We start from the raw sequence: 26,371 nt of genomic DNA on the forward strand, positions 1-26,371 counted from the left end.
AGGTACCAAGTGCTGTATGATCGGTGCCAGGATGGGATCTTCCGGACCTAGATAAATGTTCTGAACGCAAAGGGAAGGGGGAAGAAAGAGCGAAACACCGATGCTCACGTTTCCTATCCACATCAGGTGGGCTACCACAAACGACTGAAAGAGCAGTGCTATTCACGTTTTGTCCAGAAATGCGGATGTGTCTACGTCGAGGAGATAGACCTGCAGCACACAGTATTTACTTACGTATCGTTCACAGAGGCTCAACTTCGGATGCATCACGGAAGAAGTCTCATGACATGAAAGACCGTCGTTTATATGCTGACACCGTAGATCGATGGCCAAACAAAGAGAGGGCTATATCCAACAATCATGATTAACCTTGATTCACCTGCTCAGCGTACACCGTTGCGCGCAGGACGATATAATACATCAGCGATTGAGGGTACATGGCCAAAGGTTTCGGATATATCGCGCAAGGGGATGGACGCAGAGGGCGAAGTTCGATTGTGAGGGAATGCCGAAGACTTCACAGAGACAAAGATGATAGGAAACGAGGCCAAGATGTATCGAGTGGATTGGACTATTTCTTTCCAGACCTAGGTATGTCATCAGCCATCGTACACATCGTCGACAGACTTTCTCTTCTAGTGCAGAACTCTTGAAGCAGAAGGATGTACTCACTTCTTGATCCCACCACCGGGTGCACCACCTACAAGGACAAAACAAACGATGAAGCCACAAATCACATTTGGCAGCAGAGGAAAACATACCCTTCAACGCTAAAACACAGTAATCCGATGGCATCAGAGCTCATTCGCACCGTTAGATGACCGTAAGAGCACGCACCTTTCTCCCTAGCAGCCTTTAACGCAGCCTCCTCCTGCTTTTTCTTGTCCTTGGCCGCAGCCTCGTCCTCGTCTACTTCTTTCTTCTCCTTCTTTGGCGCCTACTCCCCACAACCCAGGTCTTCAGCATCGATCGAAGTATCGTACAGAAAGAAAAGGGAGGAAACGGACCTTGAGAGGCTTCAGCTTTCCGCCTTGACGTCCAGACATCGTTCAGTGCTCGTGGTGAAGTGTAAAGGATGCGATCGGTGTGGCCAGATGTGGCCTCCTTGTTTGTCTAAGGAAAGATCTTATCTTATCGCTGTCGTTATAGATCGCCATGTATTCCCACAGGTCCGATGATCCTGCTCACGAACTCGGTCTCCGACCACAAACACCCAAACGGTCTGACTAACGGAAAGAAAAATCTAGTCTAGCAGTCCAGACTGAGGTGTCTTTATCAGATCGCTGTATGCTGATAAACCAACAATTCGGAAGTATTTACCAGCGCAGAGATGCGAACGACGAAAGTCCGAGTCTTTCACCTGCTTTCGACCATTCTGTCTGCCTCTGGACAGTTCCGAGTCGTCCTCGCATCTTCTCAGTTCACCATGGCTCCTGAACCAGCGCAGACAATATTGCATAATGCACCGGGTCATCACGGTGACATAGAGTCGCTCCGTATTGAACCTTGGAAAGTTGAGCTTTCCAGCGATTGGGATGTGAGTCTCTCCACGATTGAACATCATGGGCGAAACGTTTCTGGCACGGCAGCTCTGGACTTCCAGTACCGCACGCATGTTACCCACTATTTGATCACTCGTTTCAAGTGGAGAGAATTCTACTGACACGTTTTGCCTATGTCATGACAGGTCCTGGGTCCATTTCCCATCCACGCTCGAGAGCAACATTTCTTGTCGCCCGCATTTCCTCTGGTCAACCGTGAGCCTTCATTAACATGCTCCTACTAAGAATATACCATGCTTTTACCCCATACAAGTATCAAACGAATGGGTCACGCTTTCACTTTTTCTACTCTTCCTTTATTTCTATATTTCGTCGCAAACATAACACGCTAACCGCCATGACCTATCTACTTACTCCTCTGTCAGTCTCCAACCCAATCGACTTCACGAAATCTTGGCCCTCTTCGTATGCTGACGATGGCTCCGTCACATGGAGCAAAGCCCATTCATCCTCTTCCGGGAACCTTAAGGTTTCATTTCCAGATATTCGGTAAGCACTTGGTTTCTATTTCCTGCGCACACTGTGCATGAGTACTAAACACTACTGCTTGTCCGATGGCGTATCCCCCTTCACTCGATAAAAAAACCGTGATTTTATATGTGGTATTTCGTCCAATCCCGAAGCTGGTCCAATCTCCGTGCAACCGAAGGTTGGGCCGCCATTCAACACCATGCTGTCCTCAAGACCACAATCACGCTTCATCCTCCCTCTCTTGGCTCCTCCCTCTCCTCCCCTTCTACCTTTTCCGTTCAAGCTCCAGTCCCAAATCTTCTGTTTACCCTCACTCAAGGCTCATTTTTCGCCGTCGTGCCTCAACCTTCTGCTTCCACGTCGACACCTGAGAACCAGACCTCCTCGGACCCAGAATGGCACGCCGGTAATATCTACGATATGCAGCGCGGGACGCCACAGAGTGTCACCCTTCCCGTCCCGCCTTCGCTGGACCGACCTGCAGTGTACGACGTGTTTGTCAGTGGGGATTACGAGGTATGTCTTATCGACCTGTAATTTGTTCTTTACAACTCTGTATGATAGAGGGTCACTCAATTAATCGCGCCTTCATCACTATGCCGTAGATCCGCCTTTTTGGAGACCCTCTTGCTCAACGCTCTCCTCACCCTATCCTCGATATAACCCTCACCGTCTCTCCATCCTCCTCAATCTCCGCCGATCCAAGCGCAAGCTCACAGCCGGTCGAAAGGGTCGAAACACACGACGTGATGCCTGATTTCGTGGACGGGTGGGCGTTCGGAAATGCGGTGGGTGTGGGTCTGAGGAGTGTAGAGGGCTGGTGGAACGTGGTGACCGTTGAGGTATTGGGCAGCAGCAAGGGCGGTGAAAGTGACGTTGTTCAGACTGACCTGAAAGATGTGAGACTAATTCGTCCTCGATTGAGTATACACACACTCAGTAATCCTGGTATTGACCTCGCCTTCCCTCTTTGGATCTAATACAGGTCTTTGATTTGAATACCCTGTACAACGTCTCTACTCACTCCTCTCAAACTTCGCCTCAGACAAGCGCCCATCCAACCCGTCTCGCCCCATCCCAAACACGGATCCTTCCCCTCACGCTCACACAACTGCGCTCCCTTCCCACCTTCGTACAATCCATCTCCCTCAAAATTGTCCTCAAGTCCGCGACATCTACGGACAAAACATCAATGGTGATAGAGTTGCCCGTCACTCACATCACGGATAAAGATGTTGCGGAGTGGGAGGTATCGCAAATCAAGGCTTCCTACTTCTACGCCGATAGCATGCCCTCGAACTTTGGAGTATTGCCACCTACGGAGAAGACGCCTCAAGGACAAGTTGGACCCAGGCCTTACGTCTTGGCTCTACGTATGTTGAGTTTTTCAACGGCTGTTTTCCATTCTATGCCCCTAATTGACAATACAAACGTGCTCTCTCTATCGTTAAGATGGAGCGGGCGTGGACGTCATCGACATGCCGTTTTGGGCAGAAGGAGTCCCAAGGCAAAGGTTCAGCTGGGTAGTCCTACCCACGGGTCGAACGGCTTGGGTAAGGGCTATAGGCTTTGTTTTGTCTGTTCTGTTTCGCTGATGGCTGCTCCTTGTTTTACTGTATCGATGACGATTGTGATGTAGGGACTCGATTGGCGTGGACCTAGCGCAACCGATGCCTGGTCCTCACTAGACGCACTCCACCAAATTCTCTCCTTCGGGAGCTTGACCCAGATTGCCACCTCTTCTGCACGATCACCGGTATGGAACGACTGGACAGCTCCTTACCGCAATACCCAAAACAACGAAGAGTCAAAGGTAGTCGGGTATACGGGGGATGGGGCGCCCGGTATAGTGGTGATAGGTCACTCAAACGGAGGACAGGGAACATGGTATCTGATATCGAGATGGCCTGATAGAGTTCTTGGTGGTAATACTAATATATTTTTGCTGCCTGTCTCTCTTACTAAATTTGTTGCATTGATGACAGCTGTACCTGCCGCAGGATATATCAAAGCGCAAAACTACGTTTCCCTCGGGAACTCAAGGTACGTTCCTCGGCTACGCAAAGACATGGAGGACTCTAACTCGATACTCATTCTATTTCCCAGATCCGCACATTTCATTGATCCATCCCTCCGCGCTATACTCGAGACATCCTTCACCGCAGACGACAATGATCTCTTCCTCTCCAATCTCGTTGATACGCCCATCTTGGTTGTTCATGGGTGGGTCAGGTCCTTCCTTTGAACTTGCTTCGGAGATTTCTCTGCTGATATGCCGCATCGTCTCAGAGGAGCGGACGACAATGTCCCTACTTGGCACTCTCGCGAATTGGTCAGCATTCTCAAGACATGGAATCCTCTTGCGAATGTCTCGTGAGTATATCTCACTCTAACGTAACACGTCACAAACATCTATTTGAACGGACCGGCCCCGTAATGGCGTGTTCTAGGTATCGCGAAGTCGCAGGGAAACCGCATTGGTTCCCGACAGTATTTCGTAACGCTCAGGTCGAAGGATTTCTCGATTCCCTACTCCTTCCTGACTCGAGCTTGAACTCTCCCGAGGCGTCTGTGTTATCGGGTGATTCGTTCACTCTTACAGTCGCCACACCACACGAGAGTGGGTCCATGCATGGGTGGCGCGTGCTTACCCTAGAGACTCCTGGGAGGTAATAATCATACAATCCGGGTATACGAGCATAGACGGTTCACTATCATGCTCACTTGGATGTATGACAGATTGGGACGATTGACTGTTCATCGAGAGGGTGTTCAGCTGCACGTCAAGACAGCCAACATCCGCACTTTTACGTTGGACATTTCACGCTTTTGCCCACAGACAGACTTTAAACAAGACATCTACATCAACCGCATCCGGTACGAGCTGCCATTGGTACAATCCGACCTTGCGCTCGATACCCTTCTCGTCGAAAATGTCGACAACCCGCGTAGATGGAAGGTATGCGTTTCCTTTTCACCTCACGGACAAGTCAGCATGGTCGCTGAACTACATGCACTCCGTTGACAGATTACTCAGATCAGTTCGAGATCCATACCGTTGCTACTGCAACCCCCCTCCCGCCTCGCCTCGATTCTCAACTCCCCTGGTCCTCTCACCTTGGTCATACCCACTGTCGTCATCCCATCTCGAGCTCTCTCAGTCGCCACACGACTCGCGCGCGACCTCGATTTGTACCACAAGCTCGATGCAGAGATTATCTCCGACTCGGAAGCTGAACAGAGACTTGTCGACGGGACGCTCGGGAAGGGAAACATTGTCTTCATAGGCTTGACGGGAGAAGGAGAGTTCGCGAGGCGCGTTCTACGCGAGGGAAATACCCCGTTCGCTATGGAGGACAACGACGAGCCTGTGTTGACGCTGAACGGGGAAGTCGTGGAAGGACCCTCCCAAGGTAGTGGCCCACCATTTACACTCTTTACAAATTCATGCTCACGGTAAATTCATTGGCAGCTATCCTCTTCCTCCATCCACACCCCAAAGTCTCGGAAGCCTCCATTCTCTTCCTGTTAGGCACAGATGTCTCAGGGCTCGAAAGAGCATCGCGTCTCTTCCCCATCCGTACCGGGATCTCGCTCCCATCTTGGCTCATCGTCGGCCCAGAAGCAGACAAAGTCGGCGCAGCGGGCGTGCATGGAGCGGGGTAAGGTTTCCTCATTCCTGCCCATATCCTTCGAGCTGAATATTGACTATTTACATTGACATTCCATTCATATTCCCGTATCACATTACTTGATCCTTGATGGCGATACACCATGTACTAATCACACCCTCAACAGAGTCTGGGGTGCCGGCTGGGCCTGGGAAGACGCCGCTTCGTGGCACCATTAACAGACACACGGGCGGAGTGTACGTACTTAGGTACTAGTCGGGAGAGGGAGAATTTCTGATCGTGATACACGGGGTGGTGGGTGGGGATATATGGGTGCAATCAAAGTTACTGGTCTCACACGGGGAGGGGACGGGACGGATGGAGCGGCCTTTTGAACACACGATGGGGAGGATGACGACGGACGGGCAACAACGACAACGACGACAAAGAATGGACGATTGGTGTTGTACAATACAATGTGTGATAGATACGTAACAAAAAAACGAGACGAGGTCAAAGAGGACAGCGAAGAGAGTATAAGAGAAGAAAAGACCCAAAGGAGGAGGAATGCACAAGTGTAGATAAAACAGATAGCGGCAAGCAGAACGAAGCGACGGGCAACGACAAGCAAGTCTTCCTTTTGTTTTGTTTCATGACGAGGGAGGGAAGATGGATCGAGCGACCTAAGATATGAAGACAAACGATCAGAACAGCACAATGTAAGAGGCGACAACTGTACTCACACTCTCCAACAACAAAGTAACCTCTGGAGCCGCACGAATGAAGTCCTTGGTCCAGAAGTCATACTTCGAGTTACGAAGCAACTCGATGAAGGTGACCAAGGCGCCCCACGGGTGAGGACGGTGCACGATGAACCTCTCCAACAGGACCTTGGCCGTCACTTCGCAGAACATGTCGTCCTTCACTTCGACGAACAAGTGGAGGAGTAGGGAGCTGAACCAGTGCGTATGCGCGTTCGGGTAACGAAGGTGCAGCACCATGGCGCTCAGGAGGTGGTGTTGACCTGCATTGGATGTCAGTATTATGGTAAGAGGATGAATGCGATAGACACTGACCTTCAGTGTCCAAGTTAGTCGCGAGGTACTGCAACGCCACAACGCCAGGGTCGGCCGGGTTGAACAAAGACGATCCGCTCCTCGCCTTCGCTTGAGCAACCGACGAAACTCCGATGTACATAACCAAAGAGTTGATCAACGACAAGTTGTACTCTTCCGAAAGTCCGTCAGGGCTCGGCATCTTGAGTCGGTCTTTGAGCGAGGAGAGGAAGGCGGGAGAGCCACGGCTGAGGAGGTATTGGTCGAGGTAGTTGCGCAGTTCGCCGGTCTTGAGGCCGGAGGTGAAGTCGGAGAGGATGGGAGGGATAGGGCCCATCTCGGGGATGGAGTCAAATTTGACGTTGCGGAGATGAGGGTCGGGGAGGACGAGGGTGGGCGGGAAGGCGCTGAGGATGATGTTTCGGAGTTGGATGCAGTGAGAGGGGATGACGTCGCAGAGCGTGAAGTAGTATTCGCTGAGGAATTCGGGGAAGTCGTGAAGCAGGACAAGAAGAAGACGGAGGGATCCGCGGTAGAGGTCACGAGAGGATGTTTGGAATTCGGCAGACTTGAGGAAGGGAGACATGAACTTGAACAACGACAAGAGGAGCTTGTAGAAAGCAGACCATCCCTGAAATACATCATAATTGCGTCAGCGTCTACGTATCGTACGGTTCAAATGGGACCACTAACCTCGCGGTTCTGCGAAAGCAGCAGCTTCGGCATGAAGAGACGGTGGGAAATCAGGCTCATCCACGAGAAAGCAAAGCCGGGGAAGTAAGTGGGTTGCAACGAGCTGAAGGTATCACTGCAAGCAGAAAGTAGTGTCAGCGAAGCATCCGTCTACCATCAGAGAGAACACAACACACCTGATAGCGATGAGCAACTGGAAATACACAGCCCCCAAGTCTTTCTCGATGCTATGCAAGTCGTTGATCAAGCTCGAGAAGAACCGCAAGAACGGCTTCTGCTGGAACATCGCGCCCTGCTCCTCATGCATGTTCGCAAGGACGAGGACGAAGATCGACAAGATCTTCGTCAAATAATGCACCTTTGCCTGATCGTTGTTGACTCCGGACGCATCGCCGTGGTACTTGATGATGTAGACGATAAGGCGTGCAACAGCGTCGAGGGACTGGAACGCATAAGTGAAGTCCCCGCGAGCCATGGACTTCATGTAGCTCTCTACGCTGGACTCGGCGCACACGCGGAAGAAGAACGAGGAGACGTCGTCGGCCTTGAGGATATTCTGCTTCGCGAGCTGGGTGATGAAAGGCACGAAGTTCTTCTCGGGAGACGGAGAGCGCTGAAAGATGACGATCCACTGCTGGAACCAGATGTAAAGCTTCTCGCGCAACTGTCCAGACTCGGATTTGTCGGTGATCTGGCGCGCGGGGGCACCGTCAGCGACAGTAGACGCAGGGCGACGAACTCCACGGAGATCCTCCAGGAGCCTGAGAGTCCTAATGCCACAGACCTTCAGCATACAATCATCGTATGTGTTGGAAAGAAAAGACTTACTCGTCGTTCGCCTTGCCGGATGAGATGATCTGGGACAGGATCTCGATAGTGTACGTGAACTGGCTCTGAGAAGCGATCGGAGGGTCGCTCGTGAGACACGCTCTGATCAACCCAGCAGCGAAATTCTGCAAGCTCGGACGTTGGTCATTCAGCAGCAATTTCGCGAGCTGCTGGTCCTGCTGTGCGATAGTGATCAGCCCGCTTCGCAACAGCGTTACGGTGACAGGAACGTTGAGTTTGCGCTAGACATTCCATGGTCTCGTCAGCGACCCACGAACGATAACCGGATGAGATACGGGAAAACAGGCCTACCTCATCATCCGCATAAATCAACCAAGTAATCGCCTCCTTCGCCACCTCATCGAACGCATGACACAACTGGTCCAAAAGCATCACATAGATGTCCCGGGCCAGCTGCACATTCGTCTTGTACAGCAACTGCACGATCTTCTGCGAGATGAGGAGCGGGGTGCGAACGCGGTCCGTCGATTCGGCAGCGATGAACAGGATCTGACGGACAGGAATGCGGAGGTCGGGCGTGGAAGACGGGGTGGAGAGCGCTGAAGCGGGCAATTGGGGCAGGACGGCGTCGAGCTCCTTGATGATAGCCTAGAGACAGAGTGCAATGAGTTTACCGATACCTCTATTGTGCCATCGAACAAAACTTACGTTGAACCGATCCATGGCGTCCTGGTGAGACAATCCCACCGGAGCACCACCACCACCAATGACATCCATAGCCGGCGACGGAGGATACATCCCACTCGCCATAGGGTCGTTCCGGGAGTAAGACATAGTCGACGAAGGGCGGCTAGTCCAACGCCGTTTCGGCTCAATACCTACTACCATGTATCAGCCACACAAATGACGTATCAACCAAAAGTACTAAAACGCATACCAAAGTCCTCATACACCCCGATCTGATTCGGCTGCACGCCATTCACCTTGATCCTAAGCGGGTCTGGCAGACTAGCAGAGAAAGCCGACGGGAGCGCATTCGAGTCCCAGAACGGTTGACGGGGTGCGGTCTGACAAGGGAACGGTGATCAGGACTTGAACGAGCAGGTAGAACAAGAGAGGACAAGATACATACCTGGCGATGTCGCCTCCGCGCATCATAAGCCCCCGCAAATCCTTCGTCCACCTCCGCGACCGCACGGTCCATAGCCGCCTTCTCGATTGTCCCGCTCGCCAAGTCGATATTGTCCTGCACGAGGAGCATGATGACCGCGTCCGGGACCATTTGCTACAACACACAAAGTATTTCAGATCAGTCTCTCTTCGTCAGTAAGAAGGACAAGAAAACGGACGTACGTCGCTAAACCCATGATCGTTCAAGAACTGCCTTAGATGGTTCGAAAGGTTACTCCTCAACGGCTCCTTGCACGTCACCAGCGCGAGACTCCCCGCCAGCTTCTGCGCCATACTGTGTGCTGCACCACGGAGTGTCTCCTCGTTCGGCTCCGTCGCGAAATCCTTCGCGACGAGCTCCCGAGTCGATATCCCCGCGATGGTGACCGAGCGCTCGACGACGGGAAGTATGATCTACACGACATCAACCAACCGATGAGCTCGACACCTCCTAAATGAAATGAAATGAAAAAAGGAAAGCAAACACACCTCCCTCACAGACCGATCCACCGCTAACTGCACCGCCCTCTTAAACGCCGGATTACTCGGCAACGGCGCCAACTGTCCACTAATCGTCACCCGGCCCACCAACTCACCCAACAACACCTCAATCTGCGCCCCCACCGCCCTCGCCGACGCGGTCTCGTTCGCCACACCACCTTGTCCACCACCACCCCCTCCACCAACACCAACTCCGCCGCCAACACCACCGCCGACGCCAGATCCAGCACCGCCGAGGGACAACAACTGCGCGTCCCCCGCATGCATCTGCGCGTTCGGATCGTACCCCCCTCCTCCTCCTCCCACCCCTACCCCGCCAATCGGCAACGCCTCAATATCACCCACATAATCCGGCAACCCCGGACCCGCCATCGTCTCCATCCCCCCAATCGGCCGATGCCTCAATATCGCCGTCGGCTCGATACTATCCAGCGCAACAGACAGAGACGTACACAAGACCTCGATCTCGAACTTCTGATTCAGCTTCAGTTCCGCGAAATGATAAAGCTCAGCGAGGAGCGCCATGACCGCCATCAGCCACGGGTTCGGCGGCCTAAAGACGGTCGACTTCGCGGCTGGCTCGAGCGTCTTGCAGATGAAGGGGATGGCGACGAGTAGCCGGCCGGATTCGTAGCCCTCGATGAGTAGGTCTTTGAAGGATAGGTTTCTGTGCTTGATCGGTTTGTCGCGCGCGAGGGTGAGCGTGCCGAGCCAGGAGCCGACGTTCTTGAGCACGGAACGCTCCGAGGACGATTGCATCGTCTTTTCCGAGTTGAGCATCGAGGCGGACTTGACGATCGTTTCTTGCAACACGAACTTCGAGAGGACTTTCCGGTCGAGGGCGTCGAGGAAGCGGAGGTAGAGGTTGTGGTTGTTCGGCTCGGTGCTCACGCGCTGGTCGACCAGATAATTCGCGAACCATCTTGCATACTCATCCTTGAAACTCCCCTTCATATCCTCCAACTTCGCTTCAAAGTTCGTCGGTGCGAGGTTATTCACGATGAACAAGATCTTGTCCGACACCTCTTCCGGCGGCTCCTCCACCTCCTCCTCGAATGGGTCCGGATGAATCGCGTTGAACACGACGGGCGGATCGGCAGGTCCCAGACTCAGTCCCCCCGGCGTACTCGACCCATCGCCCGCAGCGGCTAACGCGCGCTGAATCGTCGCCCCGAGGTCCGGTCTTGCCTCCAGGAGATGTGGGATATTCAACAATGCCTGGCAAAGCGGCTGCCACTCCGACAACCGCGACTCAAACCTCGACAAGGCTTGAATACCAAACTTGAACAAATTCGTCTCCGGCGGACAGTTCAGCGCGTCGATGACATATCGGATCGCGATCCCCAACGGAATGTAGTCGACGAGCTGGAACTGGATGATCGAGCCGAACAGGTAGCCCGTCATGGCGAGCTCCCGGGCGGGGTACCACGTCTGGAAGAACTTGTATTCGTCGAAGAGGAAGTGGAGCATGCAGGAGAAGATCTCGTTCTCGCGCGGGTTCGTCGACGACTTGTTCCGCTCGAGCATTGCGATCACTTCGTCGATCGTGATCTGCTCGTCGTACATCTGCTTGAAGATCCCGTCCACTTCGGCCTCGATCTCGGGGGAGTAGTTGATGACGGTGAAGCCAGGCTCGGCGTCGGTGCCAGGAGCGAGGTTCATGAGGCGGGGGTGGATTTGGAGACAGGCGTTTCGGATCTCGAGACAGTAGTCGACGTCGTTGGGGCGCATGCTGGTTGCACTATGGACAGAACGTCAGCAAAAGTAATCGAATCATATGTTAAGAAAACATACTTGTTACGGAGGAAGCGAAGGAAAATGGTGATCGTGAGAGGGTTGAGGGTCATGGTGCGCGACTCCACCTGAGGGTCTGAAACCCTTGTCGTCTTCTCGCTCTCCATCTTCGCGTCCAAAAACGCAATGACATCATGCAAAAAGTCGGCGCCGTGCTTCGAGACCTGGTCGGAAAGCCACTTGTCCAAGTTGAGGTACTCTCGTCGTGAAGCCAAGGCAGCAACGTCTAGAGCAAAGCCAAAGGGCCGCACGTCCAAGAGCGAATCGAGAATCTAGAGTCGAAATCAGCAAAAGCATTATGAGATGAGCGAGTCTCAAGGAACGCACCTTGAGGTCCTGAGCCACGTCTAGTATTCTAGTGATGTTGAGTGGACTCTCTTCGTAAAAGTCGCGGAAGGCGTTGGTGAGGTACGTCGGCTGGATCTGCCAGATGCGCATGAAGACGAGCTGGTGGTTCGGATGGCCACCCAAGAACATCCCGAGCAACTTGTTCGAGTACTCGAGACGGATCTCGTTCCACGTCGTTTGCTTCAAATCTCAAAGTCAGACACAGCCAATTGAAAACAACTAACGGTACTCACCGGTGCCTCGAGCAATCCCATATGCACAAGCTCCGCGCTGATTCGCACCGCCTTGTCCAACATCTCTCTCACCAAGTTCCTCAAATCCGTCGAGTCCGAATCCGCCGCCCTGACCAAGACCTCGAACAGATCCAACGAGTTCCACGTATGGCCCTGCACATTCGCCGCAAGAGCTTTGATCGTCGGACTCGCATTGGTCACGTCGTCCATCGTGACGATCCGTTTGCCGGGGAGCGAGACAAAGTTGAAGGTATCACCTGGGAGGGAAAGCAGCGCGTCGAGCAGGCGGAGTTGGTAGATGGAGTTCGTCCACGGCATCCAGAACCCAGTCACGGCGTGGGGTTCGGTATCGCGAGGGCTGTTGAGAAGGATGGCGATGAGGAGCTTGAGAGTCGCGGTGTCGACGCCGACGCGGTCGGGGATATCGAAGGCTTTGATGACGTTCGCCCAGTTCAGCGTCGTCGACTGCACAGCCATCAGTCTAACCTCCGCTACATTGACTAATGATGCGGCAAAAACACTCACCGAGTTGCTCAAGGCCCTGACGAACGCGTTGACGTCGCCGAGTGTGGTCCCTTCTGCGGCTTGACGGGCCAAGGTGGACATGTACTCGACGATCTGAATATCCGTTGGCGGATTGGCCTCCGTCATCCCAAACCGTTGCATGAGAGCACGTATGGTGTCGACGTCGTTTGTGATATCCGGTCCAAGCTGGTTGAATGTTTGAACTAGTGTCGTGCCAGGAGGAAGGCTGCAGAAATGTTAGATTAACGATAGACATCCAAAGGAGTAGAACAAAGACGGACCTCAAACGCGGTAGGATCTGATGCAACATCGGCGCGACCGTCTCTGATCCATACTTTGCCTGAGCAGCGGCAATGAGCGCCTGGCGCTGCGTCGCATCCAACGTGGGCGCGTCCACGGACGGACAGTCCAACAGATTCGAGAGCAGCTTCGCTACCTGGCTCGGTGAGAGATCCGCGTGATCGAAGGAAGGATGTTGACAGAGCGAGAGCACGGCGTTCTCGAAATCGATGCGGATGATGGTCGCCGCCTGCTGAGCGAGCTCCTTGCGGGACGGGTGGGACGCGATGGACGAGGCGAGGACGAGACGCTCGAGGGGACGGAGGCCGATGCGGTCAGCGAAGCGAACGAGGTCGAAGTTGCGGAAGATGTCGGTGTCGCCGCGATCGAGGGCATCTCTGAAGCGGTCGGCGAGGAAGGGGTCGCGTGCGAGCCGTTGGGTCTCTTGGACGAGCAGGCGGAACGTGAGCGACGTCGAGGTGTCGAACGCGGACGGCGCGCCCGTCGACAGCAGCCGTGCTTGCGAGTGCACGATCAGTCGTCGGATGAAGTGCAGGTACGTCTCGGTCCCATGCTGCTCAGACAGCTATTAGAGCACACGCGTACGCGCGGTGGACAGACAACATTGAGCGCATCGTCAGCGACCCGTCTCTTCATCGTGGGCAACAGCGAGCACTCACCGAACGGATCTCTGCCTGGTTTCTGTCGAAATTGTCCTCTGTGAGGGTGGAAAGGAGAAAGACGATCTGAGCCTTGACGATGGTGTGTATGTTGTTGCTCGGAGGGTTGTCCATGGTGGGAGACCGAGCAGGGTGAGCCTCGGCGTGTAGACCGCCGCTGCCGGCTCCAGAGGCCGCTTTTGGGAGGGAAGAGGGGGTGTCGGGGGATCGTGGGTGCCGTCGTCGACGGCGAGCACAACTCGAGCAAGGTGGCGAGTGAGTTGTGTCTGACGCCCTCCACCGCACGGCGCGTGCTTTCGCACCCCGGCCTTTGAGCTCCGCTTCAATTCCTTCTACACCTGTGCTTTATCCAACCCGGCCTTTTCTGGACTCCTTTCTCATGTTACGTTCTTCGTCCTTTCAGCTAGGTTGGCATATTATCTCTCGATGAAGGCTCAAACATATATCGTGTCGTGTAATAGAAACTCTAGGTCCTCTTCTACTCGGTGTATATATATTACTGCACAGAAAGTCAGTCTAAGTGACTCTCAAAGCACTTGTGGCTACTTTTGTTTTCCCATCCACATCATCACCATGATGTTGCGGGTCGACCACGGTACTCACACGAGGTGCATATCAGTCGACCTTAGCAATAGCATTGCCTCGCGTGATATATCTCGACAGCTTGACAGCGACTGACTCGAATCGTCTGGGATCCATTTCGAACCACAGCATTTGACCCAATGTCAAATCACATCGTGCACCTATATAAAAGCACAAGGATACCATCAGACTGAGTACAAAGGAACGAGCAACTTCCTCACAAACCCCCTTCCCGGCAGTACCACACACATGGACAATCTCTACACATCGGTATTCGGGAGGATGACATGGAATCGACGGAATAAACAGAAACAGAAACGAGCAAGGCCTGCCCCGACACATTCCCTAGCCGTGAAGCTCCTAGCCGACATATCCTCCTCATCCACCACATCTATCTCCTCTACCACCTCTACTCCCCCCTTCCTGAACTCCCCCCTCCCCAACCCCCAACTCACCTCCCCCCTCTTCTCCCTCCTCCCCCCCGAACTCCGCAACCGCATCTTCTCCCTCTCCCTCTCCGAACACGCCCTCTCCTCCCTCCCCGTCCCCTTCCACTCCTTCGCCTACCGCCCCGCGCACGCGCACGCGAAGGGCTATAGTGGGTTCGGGTTGGTGCGAAGCTGTAAAAGGGTTTATTTGGAGACATGGGGGTTGGTTGTGAGTGGGGTTGAGTTTAGGGATTGGGTGTGTTGGGAGGATCGGATCCCGAGGGGGGTTAGCACCGCCACTCCGAGTGGAGAAACTGTGGGTGCGGGAGAGGGAGTCGGAGAGGGAACGGTGGTGGTACATGAAGGAAGTCTGAGGGGATCGAAGAGGTTTGAGCGGATGACGGTCGAGCAGCGCGATTTCGTCCGCACGATCCATATCTTCGCGCAACAATACGAGCTCGAGAAACCGAGCTGGTCGATGCAAGTCCTCGGTCGGCACGCCTACAACCCTTCCTCCTCTTCTTCATCTTCTTCGTCAGACCTCAACGTCGACGCAGTCAGACCCCGAAAGGTGATCATCGCCGTTCGCTTCAACGACTGGTGGGGCTGGTCCGGCGACACGACATTGAGTATGGGAGAGCCCGAGTATGGAGAGGCCTGGAGGGAGGGATTCAGGGCGTTTGGTGAGAGGCTGGAGGAGGTGCAGATTGAGATGGAGACGATCGAGGAGAGGAAGGGGGAGTTGGAGGAGATCGTGCAGGAGATGAGGGGGTGGAGGATACCGGTTGGTTGTGTGGAGACGGAGGGAAGGGAAGGGAAGATGCTCGTGATGAGTGATGAGGTGAGGAGGGAAGTTTGGGAGGGATCGAGGTTTTGTGTGGATGAGGAGGAGCCGGAGGAAGGAACAGAGCTGCAGAAATATGGCGTGTATACGGTGAGGTGGAAGGCTGTAACTTAGTAGGAATCTGGTGATGGTGCTCGAGGCCGTCGGACACGGACTTTTCTCCTCCGGTCGGCTTCGTCACGGTCACGGTATATCGCCTCCCGCTCGCTCTGACTGAAAAACAGTTCCATCACGTCTTTCCTCCAGCCCTCTGCGGCAGCCTCCAACACCGTACACGTCCTCTCCACTAACCCGCCGCGGTGGGTATAATGCACATCGGCGCCACGCTCGAGCAGGGATCGAATGATATCCATCGAGCAGTATGACCATTTCACGGCCTGAAAGAGAGCGGAGGAGAGATAATCGCTCCGTGATGTCTTCTTCCCCCACTTGATCGATTCGACGTCCCGGTCGAGTATCAGACGAGCCGCATCCTCGTAGCTCTCGTTGCAAGCCAGATCAAGCGCAGTCCTGCAACCACACGACGGATCGTCTCTCGATCCCGCATCCAGTAAATACCTCACGATATCCAGACGTCTGTGATACACCGCGATGTACAACGGCGTGCACCACGTACTATCTGTCGCATTCAGATCCGCACCGCGCTCGACCAAGAGCCGAACGAGGCTCTCGTGGCCTTCCCGTACGGCCCCATGCAGCACGCCGTCAAACGCATCCCTTCGTTGATTAATGTTAATGTCGGCGCCGGCGTCGAGGAGGATCGTGACGAGAGTTAAGTCATCGGATGAGCAGGCGGCGTGTAGGACCCCGTCTGCGGTCGGGTCGGCGCCGGAGGCGAGCAGGGCGAGGACGGTGCTTATGTCGCCAAGGAAGGCGGCTTGGCCGAGGGGTGAGAGGCGGGTGAAGATGTCGGGGTTGGATACGGTGAAGCGATTTGTGGAGGTGGTCAGGGTGGGAGATTCGGTATCGTGGAGGAGGGCGGGGGATGGAGGGGAGTCGACGTCCTGATGAAATACATTAAATTAGTGCCGAAACACTGCGGCCGAAAACTCCAAGCAGGGCGGCATGTACAACGGAGACGAGCGTACCAAATCACTCTGCGTTCAGAAAGGGTCATCAGGCACGAATCAGTAAACTCCCAATACAACGACAGCATATCAAAAGTTTGAGTCACCTCATACACGCTCGTTAGAACGTCAGTTGGCTCTGAGGGGTACTATACAAAACAATTAATTATGTATTGTCAGATTTTTTCCGACAATGATGAAAATAATAAAACATCACTAACCACCCCGCTTCTGCAAGGCCCCGCCCATTTCATGCTGTACTGCACGAGGCCCGGCTGCAAAACTCTAAAGATCTTGAAATCAGGCTTCGCCCTCCATCCCTGGACGAACATCGTCTGGTCCTTGTCCTTCTCATTCCTCCCATCCTCGCCAGTAGTAACTTGAACACTGTCCAACTCTCCGCCCGATCTACAAACGACAGACCCATTCCTCTTTATCCCCACCGACGCCGAAACGTTCGCATTTACTGGTCCAAGAGGACCCCCTGATATTGATATTTCGAAACTACCCGACACGTTGGAAGCGACAGCCGCGGCCCAGCTCGAAGTCGTCCTATAGCAATGTGTGACGAGCTGTATATGCTCGAATGGGATCCCGCGCCGGAGGGTGCGATTGGCGAATGCGTACCATGATTTGTTGTGTTTGAGGACGTAGGCTTTGAGGAGATCGCCGCGGTAGTGCTCGATAGACTCTTTGGAGAGGGGATCGTGCAGTATGAGGATGGCTCCTCGAGAGGAGGAGTGGGATAGTTCGAAGGAGGCTCCTGCGGGGATAGGCGATCTGGGCAGATCAGGAAGGGTCGGTCAGCCCCGAGACCGAAGATGAGGAAAAAGAAAGAGTAATCCTAACCCGGACAAGCCTGCTCCGACACTGATCTGACGGACCGTCTCACTATGCAGCGGTCCAGGATCTATAAATCTCTCGACACTAGAGACCTCCATACCCCTCAGCGGCTCAAATCCCTCCGGGACACCAAGCCGTTCATGCGACGGATGATCAGCCGGGAGCCCAGCATTGAACAGACGGTGAAATTTCCCGTCTGCTATGTAGCCTACGTCTGCTAGCTGGACGGGGCCATAGTCTGGTGAAGGCTCGGGGAGCCAGAGAGCAAAGCCGAGGCGGTAGTGGAGGAGTTCCCGGGCGTAGATGTCGTGGATATCCATGAGAGCTGGGGAAGAGGTGACCTATCTCCGGGATCGATGGGCAGGGTATATAAAGCTGTCAGATTTCCCACCCAGAGCAAGTGGCGCCAAAGTGGCGCAGCGCCGGGAGAAGTCTCGTGAAGAAGAAGCTCTCATGCCAGGAAATGCCAGTGTGCAGGATCATAAATATTCCAAAGAGCAAGTCTATTTCACCGCAGGAAAAGCACAGCACAGATTTCGTAGAAGATGCTTAGATCATCACCGAGAGATATTTCAACCATACTGCTAGGCGTGAGATGTTGGATTGAACTACTTGATTGAAAGGACGAAGAACGTACATATCATTAACTTCAACCTTCAAGGTCATTCGCGCCAGTTCGCGCCCCCATATCTTGCCAAACGCAAACAAGTACAAATAGTCCGAGTGGCGTCGCGCCACATCACCCTTCCGTCGAATTTATTGACTAACCTATTCATGCCGAGCATTTTTGCCCGCAGTGTTGCGGAAATCATCTTTCTTTATCCTTTCCATTTTTATTGAATAAATGAGACAGATGCATCCATCTGAAATTTTCTCGATAAGTACTTATGTCGAGGCGATGAGGGCTTCATGAACTTACTCGGGATTTTCCGGACATGTTTAGGCGCATGCGGGAATCGGATCCTCTGTACTCTTTCCCCTATCATCTACGTCGACCCACTGCGACTTCCTTTGCTATCCTATCTCTGAGAAAGGCGATCATCTTTTTCGTCCTACGGATCTACCTTTTGACTAGTCTTTGTTACCACTGCTCCTTGACTGCACCAGTCACATCGGAAATTCAATACTGCAAGTTTGGTCTCGAGCACGTCTCATTCGTACGGTGCAGAAGATACTAGTAGGGAACAACAAATCAGTGTGTATCTATCCCACGCTACACGATAGCTTGATTCTAACAACTATGGTCCATCTCTTCTCAGAGACAACATCGAACAATCAGTCTGAGTACTAGTGCCTGAACGAAGGCAGCAAGATATGCAAGGTCAGCTGACTTGCAAGCTCTGACTTCCGTTTCTTGCCCTAACTTCACGCTTTCGCATACAGACAGTGATCCTTCCCCGAGAACGACCGTGTTCACTGACCTTCCAAATGAGCTATGGTTGCGCGTCTTCGATTTCGCCACCCTTGTCCCGGGAGCTCTGGACTTCGAGTACGATGATCCATTCCAACCATCTACCGCCTACGGAAACACTCCTTTGAGCTTCGGCCCGACTCGGAGACCAGCCAGAAGGTCAATATCTTCCGCTCATGAAAATGTACCTTGGAACACCAGCACGACTCAGAATCCCGCCGTGAGGACGGCCAATGTAGTTGGCTTGCATATCAAGCTCGTCTGCAAGCGTTGGCACCAGCTCTTCGGAACACGATCATACCAGCACCTACATATCCAGAAGTGTCGCCACTTGGAGGATCTCGCTCACAAGCTAGCACTTTCACCTGATGGTCCGGTCCCGGGGTCAACGCCGCGATCCCTGGGATCGTCCGTCTTACGTCTGGACCTCGCCATGAAAGACCTGCCATGGCCTGGAGAAGGGTGGGAAGATGTGCTTTCCAGCATAGAGAAACTATTCGAGCACCTCCCAAATCTCCAAATCCTCGAGATTGCCTTGCTTTGGAAAATCACGCCGGACCCGTTCAATGACGATCATCCACCAGAGTGGATGCGTCGTCCGCTCGAATTCTGGGAAAGAATCGGTTTTACCTGCGGACACTCATTGCGTCGATTCGAATGTGTTCCCGGAAGATCCAACATTTTACGACTGGACAATGTCGACGCCCGTGATTTCTTTCGAATCTTTCCGCACATACGGACGATCAGTCCTGGTATGGACATTTGGCGGACAGGGTCGTGTTGGCTCTGCGACGCGAGGTCCAGTTCATTGGCGCTCTCTTTACAATCATGCCCATTACTTACTCCGGCACGCAGTGAAGAGCCCTGCCAATGCGCTTCAAACCTCTCCTTGCGCGCTCCGTCACGGCCGCCTTGTCCATCCCTGACGACCGCTTTCATAGCATGCGGTGACATCTTACTAGCCGAGCCGAAGACCAGACGCTTTCTTGAACTGCAGGGCCCGCTAATCACGACCATCTATCTCACCGGTAGCATTGTCCTGTATACCCAGGACCCTCCCTCCTCATCCCTCCAGGTGCTCGGTCAGCACTGTCCGCTCCTTTCACGCCTCATTATAACCACTGGAGACATGTTTGCCTTAGTCTACGACCCCGACGCCTTGAATGACCATCGGCTCTGTATCATTCGCCATCTTCCGATTACCGTCAAGCATCTTGCCCTGCGGTACGACGAGGAACCACAGGGCTGGGTAGAACTCGGGAAAGTCCTGTGCTGGTTCGCCGCCCCGGAAATTCAGAGCACGTCCATCCGGTTCATCCGGCTCTTAAGGAACGAAGTCGAGGATCGTCTACCCCTCATCTGGCGCGATGGAATGCCTCACTTCCACTCACCAGAGACGTGGCCTGACGTCTCATCCGAGGAACTCGACTCTGATGAGAGTTTGTTTGAAGATTCGCCGGAGGATTTGTTTGCGAGGGTGAGAGGGGTCCCTCGCCGTAGATTTGTTGGGGCGTTGCGTCGTTTGAGAGCTTTTGGTATTCGAGTGGAGCATGCGGACGGACGTGAGGTAGAAGAGCTGGACTATTGATATCTGTGATGTTGACGCGATTTTGTGGCTGACACGATGGCGTCTGAGACCCTCGTCGACCTCCGGAGAGGTCTTTGACGAGTAATGACTACATGAGTGCGCGCACCGTACTTCGAGACTGTCCCCAGAGGGAAAAAGGAATGAAGAATGATTATATCCCACATTCTAGCGGCGTCAGATTTGTTGATCTCAAGGAGGGAAATACTCCAGAATAATTCTATCAATATCGACCACACCGAAGCCCAAGCCTAGTACATAATTGCAGACTTCATAGTTCGGACCACCCAACCTCAGGTACTCAGTCTCTCATCGATCATCCCTCCAACAAATACCGCCTCTCCTCCCAAAACTCGTCCTTGATGACATCACAATGCCGCAGCACAACCTCCGTCTTTTTCTCCTTCTCCTTTGCGGCTTTCGCTTTTGACTTCTTCTTCTCTTTCGGTGGCGAGGGATTGGAGTTGGAGTTTTGTGGCGTCTTTATAAGGGAAATGTTAGGAAGACAGGTGCTTGTGTATTTAAGGAAAGGCTGTACGGTGGGACGAACCTCAACTTCAGTACCAGAAGTAGCACCAACGTTTGCAGGAGCTTCCATCGCTTCGGTCACTTCAGGTGTATCCGTCGGCAATGACGGGACAGGGTCTTCAATGACCGGTTCAGTGACCTGACCAAAATCAACGATCTTCCGTCAGCATGTCGAACATCTCGTCTCAAGCTCAGAAAGTGACACGGCTGAACAATGCGGTCAAGAGGAAGCGAGACATACCTCCTCCCTGACGAGCACGCTTCCTTTTCTGAACCTCATATTTACTTCGTTATAGTTGATCCCGAATCTCGAGTGCATGATCTCGTGTTTTTCGCTCGATACAGTTTTCTGTGCACGACAAGAGAACAGCCGTTAGACCACGTTCATTTCCAACCGTCGAAGAAGCAAGGTATCAAGAAAGAGAGGGGGTGGGAGGTGGGAAGGGAGACTTACACTGAGTGTGGCGTGAGCCTCCTTCGTCGACATTTCTCCTTGCTGCACGAGTGCCCAGAAAGCCGTGTTATACAGATTATTGATATGTGCTATAAACCGCGACCAAGAACATCGCATCAGGCCTCTGTAATAGTCACAAAACCAGCATAAGAACGAAACCTCAAAACTCACTATCGACCTGCCTCCACGCAAAATAGTCCTTCACCTCCCTCTCCGAAGGATAAAGCACGATCCTGCCATCAAAGCTCGGCGGATACCTCAACTGCAGATCTGGGAAGTAGTCTCTCCAGTGGAAGACGTAGGAGGAGGTGAAGTAGGACGTGAGTGTGGTGACTATTTTGGCATGCCGGCGATTGTACAGCTGGGTCGATTTACGGAGGAGGAAGCTGTAGTGAAAGGTTGGTTGGAGTTTTATGGGAAATTCATAGAGAAACTAAGTATGAGGAAATGTTGACTTGCCTGTATTCGTCAGACTCTCCGAATCCAAGTACAATGTCTGGATATGCGTCCATAACGGCTCGAGCAGCATGGTCCATGAGCTTCAGAGCGCGGTCGTCATTCGGCTTCGTGAATTTATGTTCATCGGAGAACCTTCATATCCAATTTAACTGCTTAACTGAGCTCAAGACGTGTACGATCAACACAAAACAGATTGGTACCCACCGATGAAAGGAATGTCCGTCTAGTCGGAAGACCATGTACGTCCCAGGCAATAGAGGATCAGGAAGCTCAAAGTTTCTGACGTATGCAAAGCGAGAGCCAGCCATGGTTGTGGAATATGAAGATAAACAAAAGCAAGTGCCTTTTAGCCGTGGTGGTCGTCCGAGTCAAGCGTCTCAGTGTTGAGGGCCACACTTTTGGAACCAAGGTCAGCGCGCCACGCCACACAACCACCCTTGCAGTTCGCCACGACCCCCTGTAGGACCCCCTCCAACTTCAGTTCAACCATGGTCCAGATAACGGTCTCAGCAGCCAGACGTACTCCATTGGCATCTACCCTCCCCACAATACTCGACCTTCCTTCGACTGCCACCGTCGCCGACCTTAAAACCGCTCTCGCAGCGAAATACCCAAAGGTATGTTCATGGAGTATTTGACGCCTCTACAGCTCAGTATCTATCCATTCACGCGTCTTATGTCTTTCTAATGTCTTTCGTATGTCATAGCTCTACGTTAGCCGTCAAAAACTCTCCTTGAAGGATGATACCTCCAAAAAGGCGTTGAACGACGACGCGACGTTGCAGGATGCGAATGTGGCAGAGGGCACGGAGATCATAGTGAAGGACTTGGGACCGCAAATCAGTTGGCGGACAGTTTTCTTGGTTGAATATGTGCGTATTTCTCTGCTTGTTTGATTCTGTGTAGGACGGACAGGTGGGTACCTTTATGGTGTTAACGATTGATGAACGTAGGCTGGCCCACTCATCATCCATCCACTGCTGTATCACTACCCCAAGATATTCTACGGAGGCAACATCCAGCATAGCACGTTGCAAAGGTACGTTATAGGACCTGTTTGTCTCTTGCGGTCATCTCAATGCTCTATGCCTGACCGTGTACTATCTCACAGATACGTGTACGGAATGGTTATCGTCCATTTTGTGAAGAGAGAATTGGAGACGCTATTGTACGTCTCATGGCTATACTATCTCTCGTTTTGAATCTATACCGACCCCTATTCTCCCAGTGTACATCGCTTCTCGCATGCAACCATGCCTGCTTTCAATATCTTTAAAAAGTGCGTTTATTTCCCGGATCAATCCCTAAACTCTACTCTAAACTTATGACCGGCCCGCACTAGCTCCGCACACTATTGGTTCTTGAGCGGTATATTCATCTCTTGCTTCCTTCCTCTCCTTGAAAACATCATCAGACTGACAAAAATGGCTCTCGATGGTGATTTGAAGGCGTTCTCTTGGCCTGGTCAATTTACAGCCCATGGTACGGTGCCCTTTCACCCAGCGTTCGCAACTCAGCAGCCGGCAATCCTACGTTCCTCTCAATGAGCGTTCTTCTCTGGGCTGTACGTCTCCTCTTTTCTCGACATAGGACCATGACCCCTGCACGCCATCTCTGTTATCCAAATCTCCCCGTTTACCTCTCTTTCACCACAACCGGCCAATCTACCAACCTGTCTGAATGTGGAACATATCTAACTCACCTCTCCAATCCCCTCTCTTCCACACCGACCCGCTTACCACAGATCGCCGAACTCTCGAACCTTAAGACCCACCTCACCCTGCGCTCCCTCCGCCCAGCCGGCTCCCGCAAGCTTGGTATTCCAAAGGGCTACGGCTTCGGACTCGTCTCGTGTCCGAACTATTTCTTCGAATGCATGGGTTGGCTTATCATCGCCGGCATGACTGGTTCTTGGGCCGGTGCGTCTTTTCCCCTTCTCATTATACTTAGCACTGCGAAGTTCTTCGCTGCTCTCGCCGTTTTGAACTTTTGATTTGTCGCGGGTCCACAGACACGGACACTGACGCGTTCTTCGTTGACAGCATGGCTCTTCCTCGCCGTATCAGGTACCCAGATGGCCCTCTGGGCTCTTAAGAAACACAAGAACTATAAGAAAGTGTTCGGGCCTGAGTATCCGCGGGGAAGGAAGGCCATGATCCCGTTCATACTCTAGATCGGCTCACAGTCGCTCCTTGTCCTTCTTGGCTTGTGCGTTGAGCTCAAATTAGAAGGGACAGGACGGGCAGGGGAAAGGAGGGACGGAGGGACGGAGGGACGGAGTGCTTCTTGATATGAGAGACTATTTCCTTGGGGAACGAGGGCGTTGAGCGGAGGGAATAGTGGTGGCGGTAGTAGCACTACCGCCTCTCCGCGCATGATTTCATTATAATGTCCCGACTCATAATTAGATACTAACCAGAGTCCAATGAGGAACAACTTGAACATCGTCCCAGCTTCTACCTCAGCCACACAAATGCCCCTGAGAATGGCTCGAAGTTTGCCCGCCGGCTTCGCAAGTACGAGCGAAGCGGATATCAGAGGGAGTAGAGTAGTGGGTCGCATGGTTGTAAGTCATCGTTCAGAGTAACACCGTCTCCCAGGTGAAGAACTCCGCGAGGGCTTCACGTCGTCATCGAATACACAACCGGCTAAGTACTTACGCCACCTTGCCCAGCTAGGAGCCTCTCGAGGCCATTACAGTATATGGCCCCCTCATCAAGAGATGCTGTATTGAGCAAAGGGTAGCTCATATCGCGCTCTATCACACTGTCCATATATTATTTGAGGTGCATAGAAATGTTCATATCGACGCCTCAGGCTGGCCAGGGTGTCCATGTCAGTCGGGTTCCTATCAGCGCGGCCTAAAACTTGGAGTGCTGCAGAAACGCCATCCCAGGCGATGTTTTGTCGTTTTTTTGCAAGTTTTTTGTGGGATATCACGCTGAGCACCCCTTGAACAATTTTTATGTTCATACTGTTGTACGACTACATGCCCCACAGAATGTCTAGAACACTTATATAACTTCTTGATGCGACTCACTGGACCACCTGTGAAACATTTGAATACGAACCGAAACCTCGTTCTGACGGATCAGCAACAACATCCGAAGTTATCTCAGCGGGGGGAGAAAAAAGAAATTGAGCTGCGAGTCTGAATGAAAGCGTAAGTTCCAGACATTGAACACCGGTGAAACATTTGAGTACAAACCGAAACATGATTAACTTGTGCTCTGAACTGACCGTCAGCCACATCTTAAGTCAAACTTCCGAGCTCTGAAAACCAGCCTGCCAGTCTGAGACAACGATGGAAAACGTGTATATATACACGTACTCCCGAAGTCCCTTGATCCTCGCCCTCCCTCCTCCTCACACATCTGCTCTTTGCATTTGCATTCCACCTTTGATACACCTTCATAAACCTCATCATGCAGTCTCAGTCATTTGACGCTCCTTGCCCTCTCTATGCTCCTAAGCCTATCCGTGCTTACACACCAGTTCCATGGATTCTTTACGAATTCAGCCTCGACACACAGCTTCCCCAGATTGACAGCTCGAATGCGCAGCCACGGTATCAAAGCCTGCCACCTGCTGGAGCACCTGAAAGTAAGCGTCCTAGTAACGAGCAGCATTTGTTCAACACGAAGCTGCTCGCAGAACAGCGCGGAAATCAAGTCCTGGCGGCGAAGCTCGCTGCGACAGAGTTGGCAGCGAAGACTGCGGCGGAAGCTGCTACGTTCTCGCTGGGAACCATCGTGGACTCTGAGTTCAGCGTCCCACCTCTTAACAGGTGGGGGAAGTTAGTGCAGGCAGGGAAACGGGTTGCCTCTCGGGTCCGCAAGGGCTCGAAGTAGTGCAGCAGTGGACGCCTTTTGGGTGCGGGACATTTATTGGCGCAGGGGGGATTGGAGGCGTTGGAAGCGTGCGGGGGGAGAGTTGGGTCATTTTGGCTACTGGGGCCGTTCGCGCTCGCCGTTGGAGCGAGCCGATAAAAATGGGAGAAAACATACAAAAAAAATGTCGATGCGCTGTGGCTACCGGCCGGGGTCACACCATCGAGCAGTGGGTTCTGGGGCATAAAACGGGGAGAAAAAAAATACAAAAACATGGGTTCTGGGGGCGATGTGTCGTGGCTATCTGCTGGTCAGGTGCCTATACCATCACAATCGACGTGGGCTGGGTTCGGTATGCCATATCAGTTATGTATGCGCTCCGGACCAACAGCGTCAACAGCACGAGGTGTCATCCGTGTCGGAAGCGGACTTCTGGGTTTGCACTGCAGGCATCCCGGAAGGCGAACGAGAGTCCTTTGCCTAACTCGTTCGGTGGCACTCCTCACGAGAAGGATCTCCTTACTCGTGAGGGCGGGGTGGCTTTTAGTGATCAGACGTGATTCTGGTGAAAGTCCCACACTACTCTCATCGCCGGGTGAGAGTGTGCGTGCTAGGGTGTTAGCCCGCCC

General features: G+C 53.0%; 7 protein-coding genes across 7 annotated transcripts; 4 read left to right on the forward strand and 3 right to left on the reverse strand.

Moving 5' to 3' along the window:
• Positions 1 to 289: 289 nt before the first annotated feature.
• Positions 290 to 1,068, reverse strand: STEHIDRAFT_124620 (translation machinery associated TMA7). The gene is made up of 5 exons (XM_007308578.1): positions 1,008 to 1,068; positions 838 to 937; positions 762 to 770; positions 673 to 700; positions 290 to 587 (listed from the first exon to the last, which is right to left on the reverse strand). Exons 1-5 carry the CDS (start codon positions 1,044 to 1,046, stop codon positions 572 to 574), a joined length of 192 nt encoding a protein of 63 aa, XP_007308640.1. The 5' UTR covers positions 1,047 to 1,068; the 3' UTR covers positions 290 to 571.
• Positions 1,069 to 1,426: 358 nt separating this feature from the next.
• Positions 1,427 to 5,699, forward strand: STEHIDRAFT_161063 (uncharacterized protein; the record flags this gene model as incomplete). The annotated part of the gene is made up of 15 exons (XM_007308579.1): positions 1,427 to 1,537; positions 1,688 to 1,757; positions 1,928 to 2,051; positions 2,186 to 2,549; positions 2,639 to 2,932; positions 3,019 to 3,406; positions 3,486 to 3,586; positions 3,673 to 3,958; positions 4,019 to 4,076; positions 4,140 to 4,256; positions 4,323 to 4,406; positions 4,484 to 4,702; positions 4,773 to 4,992; positions 5,062 to 5,446; positions 5,506 to 5,699. The coding sequence occupies 15 exons, from the start codon at positions 1,427 to 1,429 to the stop codon at positions 5,697 to 5,699; spliced, it is 3,015 nt and encodes a 1,004-aa protein (XP_007308641.1).
• A 595-nt stretch (positions 5,700 to 6,294) lies between these two features.
• On the reverse strand, positions 6,295 to 13,825 carry STEHIDRAFT_161064 (Not1-domain-containing protein; the record flags this gene model as incomplete). Its single annotated transcript, XM_007308580.1, has 18 exons — positions 6,295 to 6,327; positions 6,388 to 6,668; positions 6,721 to 7,330; positions 7,393 to 7,507; positions 7,569 to 8,162; positions 8,221 to 8,462; positions 8,533 to 8,829; positions 8,890 to 9,059; positions 9,119 to 9,248; positions 9,314 to 9,466; positions 9,535 to 9,765; positions 9,841 to 11,593; positions 11,647 to 11,918; positions 11,974 to 12,174; positions 12,228 to 12,692; positions 12,753 to 12,978; positions 13,034 to 13,617; positions 13,712 to 13,825. The coding sequence occupies 18 exons, from the start codon at positions 13,823 to 13,825 to the stop codon at positions 6,295 to 6,297; spliced, it is 6,471 nt and encodes a 2,156-aa protein (XP_007308642.1).
• A 606-nt stretch (positions 13,826 to 14,431) lies between these two features.
• Positions 14,432 to 15,679, forward strand: STEHIDRAFT_171412 (uncharacterized protein; the record flags this gene model as incomplete). Its single annotated transcript, XM_007308581.1, has 1 exon — positions 14,432 to 15,679. The coding sequence occupies exon 1, from the start codon at positions 14,543 to 14,545 to the stop codon at positions 15,677 to 15,679; it is 1,137 nt and encodes a 378-aa protein (XP_007308643.1). The 5' UTR covers positions 14,432 to 14,542.
• Positions 15,680 to 18,461: 2,782 nt separating this feature from the next.
• STEHIDRAFT_149550 (tRNAHis guanylyltransferase) lies at positions 18,462 to 22,220 on the reverse strand (the record flags this gene model as incomplete). The annotated part of the gene is made up of 9 exons (XM_007308582.1): positions 18,462 to 18,670; positions 18,735 to 18,796; positions 18,859 to 20,952; positions 21,022 to 21,138; positions 21,241 to 21,348; positions 21,454 to 21,542; positions 21,625 to 21,839; positions 21,913 to 22,044; positions 22,117 to 22,220. The coding sequence occupies 7 exons, from the start codon at positions 22,218 to 22,220 to the stop codon at positions 20,788 to 20,790; spliced, it is 930 nt and encodes a 309-aa protein (XP_007308644.1). The 3' UTR covers positions 18,462 to 18,670; positions 18,735 to 18,796; positions 18,859 to 20,787.
• A 180-nt stretch (positions 22,221 to 22,400) lies between these two features.
• Positions 22,401 to 24,365, forward strand: STEHIDRAFT_141777 (uncharacterized protein; the record flags this gene model as incomplete). Its single annotated transcript, XM_007308583.1, has 10 exons — positions 22,401 to 22,529; positions 22,620 to 22,784; positions 22,819 to 22,827; positions 22,866 to 22,951; positions 23,024 to 23,080; positions 23,141 to 23,191; positions 23,255 to 23,280; positions 23,361 to 23,476; positions 23,657 to 23,831; positions 23,955 to 24,365. 10 exons carry the CDS (start codon positions 22,401 to 22,403, stop codon positions 24,083 to 24,085), a joined length of 945 nt encoding a protein of 314 aa, XP_007308645.1. The 3' UTR covers positions 24,086 to 24,365.
• Positions 24,366 to 25,337: 972 nt separating this feature from the next.
• Positions 25,338 to 25,763, forward strand: STEHIDRAFT_114428 (uncharacterized protein; the record flags this gene model as incomplete). The annotated part of the gene is made up of 1 exon (XM_007308584.1): positions 25,338 to 25,763. The coding sequence occupies one exon, from the start codon at positions 25,338 to 25,340 to the stop codon at positions 25,761 to 25,763; it is 426 nt and encodes a 141-aa protein (XP_007308646.1).
• Positions 25,764 to 26,371: the final 608 nt, after the last annotated feature.

Source organism: Stereum hirsutum, assembly GCF_000264905.1.
Source record: "Stereum hirsutum FP-91666 SS1 unplaced genomic scaffold STEHIscaffold_15, whole genome shotgun sequence".
In the NCBI taxonomy this organism is placed as follows: Eukaryota; Fungi; Basidiomycota; class Agaricomycetes; order Russulales; family Stereaceae; genus Stereum; species Stereum hirsutum.

Bases quoted from the DNA above. Each gene is read 5' to 3' on its own strand.
- STEHIDRAFT_124620 (XM_007308578.1), bottom strand. From the start codon at position 1,046: ATGTCTGGACGTCAAGGCGGAAAGCTGAAGCCTCTCAAG. The intron at 938-1,007 runs GTCCGTTTCCTC...TGTGGGGAGTAG, and splicing joins GAAAGCTGAAGCCTCTCAAG to GCGCCAAAGAAGGAGAAGAA.